The 7,320-nt window shown below is 40.3% G+C and overlaps 1 protein-coding gene across 1 annotated transcript in view; it reads right to left on the bottom strand.

Moving 5' to 3' along the window:
- LOC145480982 (uncharacterized) overlaps window positions 1–6,881 on the bottom strand; it is a 24,943-nt gene extending 18,062 nt beyond the window's left edge. Inside the window, exon 1 of the mRNA XM_081459337.1 lies at window positions 4,578–6,881. Coding sequence (XP_081315463.1) covers window positions 4,578–6,525 — 1,948 coding nt within the window. The 5' untranslated portion in view covers window positions 6,526–6,881. The remainder of the gene's footprint in view (window positions 1–4,577) is intronic.
- Between the last annotated feature and the right edge of the window lie 439 nt (window positions 6,882–7,320).

Genomic DNA, 7,320 nt, shown 5'->3' with positions numbered 1-7,320 from the left:
CGAGAGCTGCTACCTCACCCGAAAACAACCCCTAAGAGGTACCAAGATCCTGTTTTGTGGGCGTGGCTTGCAATTTTTTTCTCCTCTAAGAGATACCAATTCTTACATAACTCATTAAAGCCTGTCCTATTTCTTCGGTTCAATACTCGGAAAGGTGCCGAAACAGTTCCCACTGTGAACCTTTTGAGGCTTAACACTCTAAGAGGCACCAAAACTACTTTTTTTAACCCCTAAAAGGTGCGACAAGCAGCCCCCCGTCCTTTTTATATGGGAGTCCCCCTCCGGGTGTTAGTCAATGAGAAAGGAGAAAGCAGTGACCACAGCGTATGATAATAAAACATCAACCAACTTTATTTAAAGAGGCTCCACCAACTACGTTGGCTCTTTTGCAATTGACTTTAAAAGTAAAATATAAAACTACGGAAAAGATATTAAAATATATCAAAGATATAAGAAAACAAATGTATTCCAAACGTATCAATGTAAGCCGCAATCATACAAATGTTGTCGACAGCAAATTAAGATCGTGACATGGTAGCAAAAAGTGTTTTAATATATGTGTTTACTTTTCCTAAGACTACCTAAGCTAAGTCATCGTTACATCTTGCAAATGAAAATAACATGGGATATTCCTACAGGCAGAAGAGACAAAAATTGACATTTTACAAGCGCGGCCGAGGAACTGAACTTTATTTACACTTCTTAGTTTTTTTTTTGTTTTTTTTTTACTACGGTTAACTAAAATATTTTAATGTAACTGAAATAAGTTTATAAGGGAGATGGGACCCTGCGCACGCACTGATTGGTAAAAAAAGCCATGTTTTATCAGAATATAAAACAGAAAAAGAGTGTTTTATTGTTTTTTGCCACATTACTTCTAGTCAACATTTTTGTTAGAGATGGAGAAAAACATTTTCTTTGTTTCTACTCGCGGCGTGTAAAATCTATATCATAAAGCAAATAAAGAAACCTAAGCCGAGTATTACACTGTGATAAAACACATCGGACATCTGAAAACTCTCGAGAAATGTAGAAAACACTCGCCTGCGAGTCGTGTTTTCTACATCTCCGTGTTCTCAAATGCCCGTCGTGTTTTATGACAGTGTAATACACGGCGTGTAAAACTTAAACACTGAGCTGTTTTACAAGGAGGAAAGCTCTGTATAGTAGGAGGGTTTATCAATAACAGAGAGCCATTTACTTAGTACACGAAAAATCTTGGGCAACAGGGTGCCCCTTGGTGGAACAGACCTTGTTTTGAAGGCATGGAGAATATATCACTACCCACCCCTAGCCGGGATAAAAAGAGACATAGAGAGAATGAGCAAACTCCAGGTGGCCAATGTCTGCTGCGGTCAGAATGGACAACTCTTCTGATATAAACGCTAAGTACAGGCTAGTCGAGGAGGATGGGGGTAACCGTTCCACCAGCGACGACTTTTTCCCATGTAAACCAGCCACATGTGGATTTACTTTATCTTAACGACCCAAGGTTTTCAAAAAATTTCATGGAAAAACTTAAGTTTGCTGAATCTCTTGCCAGTGATCTTCAGTTCTGTCCTAAGCTCAAAATGGCGATTCTCCCGTCTTATTGCCATACATTTCCGTTGATGCTAGCTCTGAGAATTTAAGAGTTCATCAAGACAATATCTCCTTGTTCACGATTTTCGTGTTTCTCATCACCTGTTTGTTTAAAAATTTGATGGTCTTGTAAAGGGAAATCAGGACTTCATCACTTATTACTGACTATTTACTTAATCACTGATCACTTGTTACTACTTTCCTATCACATAAATCAGTCTTGTCACGGAGTTATTCCACTCAAAAATTAAAATGTCACTTTGCCTCAAACTTGTTCGTACTCGGGACACAAGTCGAGGGGAAAATGCCTCGCGACGATCATCTTGGATTTCAGTGTCAGACCCAAGTAAAAGGCTGATGCAAAACGTCTCTGTAAGAACAGGAAAACAACCAGTTACTGTAAGTAAGCAAAAGACTCACTCGCCAACTGAAATGGCTTCCTTCTTGATGTAAACAGGGTAAAGTCCCGCGGGGACTGCTATGTAAAAAGGACGGGGGTGCTTGTGGGAAATTTTGAAAAGATTCCCTAAGAGGTACCAAGATCCTATTTTGTGGGCGCGGCTTGAAATGTTGTCACCTCTAAGAGGTACCAATTCTAAATCAACGCATACACTGACACTCCCGCCGTACGACGTATGAGGCTAAACACCCTAAAAGCTACCAAAACCGCTGTTTTACCCCTAAAAGGTACGATAAGCACCCCCGTCCCCTCGGGGGGAGGGGGTGGGGTAAAGTAACCTCAGTTAAGCCTTCATTAGAAATTAAAAACGCCACTTCCTCAGTTGTATGAAGCCAATTCTGGTTCTAAAAGATAACACCAAAAAGGTCTGGGTTTACTTGGGGCGATCCGAAAGACTAAAACGAGTGCTTATTGGCCATGGATTAACAAACTAACGGAATTTTACAGCACTGAGAAATACGCCAGTGGTTGCTATCGACCGTTATAAAATACCAGAGATATTACGCGCGCTCTAATTGGTCAATAGAATTGACAAACAATTATTCCATTTTACCGTTAAACAGCCAGTTTCTTAATCTCGCAGCGTTAAAGGATAGGACGCAAAGTTGACTATCACAGACGATTTCAGTGTAATCACTGATGAACTATTGATTATGAAAGAATTTCAATGTATTTCATATTTTTGCATTTTTAACCGACTTTGAAAAGATACCACATCGCCTTCCATCATTGACCAACCTTTTTTACTAACACACATAGCCCTGGCTGCTGAAATTCAACCATCAGACGTTTAACCCAGTCGAGAGTTTATCACATGGTAAAAACTCCTTTCATTTAAAAAAACTTTTCTGACAGTGCATTGTACGCTCTCCAAATTAAATTAGTTTATATTAAAAGACATCCTCAAATAGTTGAGGCAATCTTCAAACAGAATTGGCATGATTTGCTTGCTGGCTTCAAAACCCAAGAATGATAAAATTATTGTTATCTTATCTGAGAACTTACCCTTATTTTCCAAACTTAAATGACACGTTATCTCCAATCAACATAAATGGTGCCCAGAGCTTCACTTCAGACCAGCCGTTACCCCGCATCCATTTCATGGCCTCTTGAAGAGATTCACTGGCACTCTCTCCACCAACAAGATGCTCGTAGAAACGACTCATGAACTGTTCTGTTGCTTCGTCCTCTAGAGCCCACAATGCCACTAACACTGAGCGTGCACCAGATCCTAAGAACGCTCGAGAAATTCCAATAACTCCCTCGGCTCTGATCTTCCCACATCCACTGTGACAACAACTAAGTACAACAAGTTTGGCTCGAAGTTGAACTTCTGAAATGTCAGACATTGTCAAAAGGTACTCTTCTTCTGTAGGAAACTTCTCAGTAGACCGCCCGGGAGAGAGGACAATTTCTCCTCTTTCGGCATCACCATGTGCGGCAAAATGTATCAGACCTGCTGAATGTAGCATTTCAAGCACCGCCTGCTTGGTTGCTTTCTCTCCTAACAAAGGCTGAACACCTAGCAGTCGCCCAATCATCTCTGCCTCCTTTCTTGCAAAGGGCAATGGTTTGAAGGTTGTACGACGACTATTGTAACGCACTCTACCAACCTCAGGATCACCGACTATCAGAACACCACACTGATTGTGATAATCAGTTGGACTGTCCTGGATGCATTTGAGAGTGGTCAAGGAAGGAACAATGCGAATCCTAAACGTGTCTGATAAGTACTTTCCACTGTCATCAAGTAAAGCTGGAAATGGAACATGGCACAAGCAGGGATCAGGAACAATGATGATCTCGGACCCCTCAAGTAAGTCGGCCACAGGAGCGATGATCATATTGTAGAACAAGATTAGATTCAGTTCGGGATCATCCTCACCCCTTCCTTGTCGCAAAGTTGCGAGCTCCTCCTCATGAGAGACATTTGGTTTTGGCTCAATATCATTTAAAGATCGATCTTCGCAATCCTCTTCGGGTAAAACACCAAAGCTGCGGAAGCGTTTAGCAAAAAACTCATCCAAGCTGTCAGATGATCCGGCAGCGTTATCGCTTTCATTTACTGTTATTGTTCGAAAATGGATGACTCCGCTTGTTTTGATAATCCACAAAAACATTGCGTTCTCATAATTAGAGATATACAGACAAGAGCAGTTGCTTTCATGTTTCACAATATTCTCTATGCCAACCCAAGATTGCGGATCAGCAGAGATCTGCTTTTCAATAGAGTACCCAGTTGCCATCAAGTCTGCCAAGGCCCTAGCGCGTGCCAGCTCCGTAACATAAAGGGCTTTGTCAGGATTCCCCGAAAAAACAAGGAAGACAGCGAGAATCCGATGAGGAAAGCTGCGAATATCTGAAAGCGATACTTTAAATTGATCGTTGTCTCTTAGAAAAGCACGCAAACTTTCGCTTTTTTCCATGCTCAAGACCAGACACTCAAAAGCTTCCTGGATCTTTTCTTGGGCTATCTTCACGACTGTAAGTTCACAAAGGCATGCAAACTCTTCTTCTAGGTGTCCAATATCTTGATTAATTGAAAGTGCCTTCTCGAGATAACCTTCAGCAACGACAGGCTCACCAATCGAACTAAACAATGATCCTAAGTTGAAGTATTCTGCTGCTTCTCCTTTTCTGTTACCAATTTCTTTACTTATCACAAGTCCTTTCTTAAAATATTCCTTAGCTTTTTCATATTCACCCAGAGATTGAAACACAGATCCTAAGTTTCCGTAACAGCCTGCTTCTCCTGCTCTGTCGTCAATTTCAACTGTGATTGCAAGCGCTTTGTCAAGATTTTCTTTAGCTTTCTCATATTCACCACGAAATAGAAACTTAGTTCCAAAGTTTATGTAATCTCTTGCTTCTCCTTCTCTGTCACCAATTTCACGCCTGATCGCAAGTGCTTTGGCATGATATTCTTTAGCTCTGCCATATTCCTGAGCCTGTCGAAACACAGTTCCTAAGTTTCCGTAACAGCATGCTTCTCCTTCTTTGTCACCAATTTCTTTCTTGGTTGCAAGTGCTCTTTCAAGATATTCTATAGCTTTGTCATATTCACCACGAGATTGAAAAATGTTTCCTAAATTCGCGAAATCTGTTGCTTCTCCTTCTCTGTCACCAATTTCAATTCTGATCGCAAGTGCTTTCTCAATATACTCTTTAGCTTTGTGATATTCACCACGAGATAGAAACACAGTTCCTAAGTTTCCGTAACAGCCTGCTTCTCCTGCTCTGTCACCAATTTCAATTTTGATCGCTAGTGCTTTCTCAATATATTCTTTAGCTTTGTGATATTCACCACGAGATAGAAACACAGTTCCTAAGTTTCCGTAACAGCTTGCTTCTCCTGCTCTGTCACCAATTTCAATTCTGATCGCAAGTGCTTTCTCAAGATACTCTTTAGCTTTGTCATATTCTCCAAGATATTTAAAGTTAGCCCCTAAGTTCCCGTAATCTGCCGCTTCTCCTTTTTTGTCACCAATTTCAATTCTGATCGCAAGTGCTTTCTCAGTATATTCTTTAGCTTTGTGATACTCTCCAAGAGACATAAACACGGTTCCTAAGTTTCCGTGACAGCTTGCTTCTCCTGCTCTGTCACCAATTTCAATTTTGATCGCTAGTGCTTTCTCAATATATTCTTTAGCTTTGTGATATTCACCACGAGATAGAAACACAGTTCCTAAGTTTCCGTAGCAGCTTGTTTCTCCTGCTCTGTCACCAATTTCAATTCTGATCGCAAGTGCTTTCTCAAGATACTCTTTAGCTTTGTCATATTCTCCAAGATATTTAAAGTTAGCCCCTAAGTTCCCGTAATCTGCCGCTTCTCCTTTTTTGTCACCAATTTCAATTCTGATCGCAAGTGCTTTCTCAGTATATTCTTTAGCTTTGTGATACTCTCCAAGAGACATAAACACGGTTCCTAAGTTTCCGTGACATCTTGCTTCTCCTGCTCTGTCACCAATTTCAATTTTGATAGCAAGTGCTCTCTCGAGATACTCTTTAGCTTTGTCATATTCACCACGAGATAGAAACACAGCTCCTAAGTTTCCGTAAGCGACTGCTTGCCCTCTCCTGTTACCAATTTCTCTCATTACATTGATCGCTTTCTCATAAAGTTTTCCTGCCTCTACATATTTAAATTGTTTTTCATAGATCATGGCTAGTTCTAATAATAGAATGCCTTCATCTTCGCCTGTTTTTCCACGCTCTAGGTAAATGTCAAGAAGTTGCCTGCCGTATTTTATGGCATTTGTGTAATCAAAGATAAAAAGATACGCCATGAAGATTGTTTTATAGATAGCAGTGCTAACTAATTTAACAAACTGCTCCTCCTTTTTTTTCGGCGCCACATTATTTACGAAAATCAAACATTCTTTGCAGACCTCTATAGCTTTTACACCCCGACCGGTGTTGAGAAGGAAAGTTGCAATAGCCAAGCCAACACAGATGACTTGAAAAACGTCTTCTAGATTGTTCATTTCGTCGTCTTCTATAAGCCCTGTGAAAAGATGATATACCACTCAAGCTCTATATATAGTGCAAAATAACATTATACTTTGGTACTTCTCTCCACCTACGTGTATAAATAATGCTGGAGGTAAACCTGCTATGGGTTCCTGGCTAGCCGTTTTATCCAGGATTGGACACGTTGGCTCGACTCAGACTAGAAGCTTTTTACCTCCTGTTCAGACTTTATCAAACCTTTCCATTATAAAGAAAATAACCTGAAGAAATCGTAAATCCCCTCGTTCTTTACTGAATGTGTTATCGACCGTGAATAGAAAGAATCAGTGCTGTGAGCACACTTTAATTATCTTGCCTCCTATGCCGGCCGAAACCGACCTTGACGATTATTGTCCTTTGTTCCACTTCCGACGCCATCACCTTTTACCATAATTGGCATTACTTATATTCAAGTTATGTAAGAGAAAAAGATCTTTCCAATAATGTCCAGATCAGAGTGATTGGGTCAATTGAGCTTGAAATACGCTCAAAAATGCTTCGGCATTTGAGTGAAAAACTTGGAAGACAATTTCTTCAATTTAACTACGCTATGTGATATTAAGAATATCGCAAAGATGTATCTTTTAACTAACAAGGCAAACAATACAAGATTAGCTTCTTACGTCAATTTTTGTTCCCTTTGAAAATTGCAAGGAACCAACGAAACATTTGAGTATCTCCGGCGAAATTACAGAAAAGCGTATGATTGTATCACAAATGCATGCGTTTGGCGCGTAGGCGAGATGGGTTTAAACCATACAACGTCGGGG

The sequence above is a fragment of the Orbicella franksi genome, chromosome 1 (assembly GCF_964199315.1).
Source record: "Orbicella franksi chromosome 1, jaOrbFran1.1, whole genome shotgun sequence".
Classification (NCBI taxonomy): Eukaryota; Metazoa; Cnidaria; class Anthozoa; order Scleractinia; family Merulinidae; genus Orbicella; species Orbicella franksi.
This window is presented reverse-complemented; position numbering and strand designations above follow the sequence as displayed.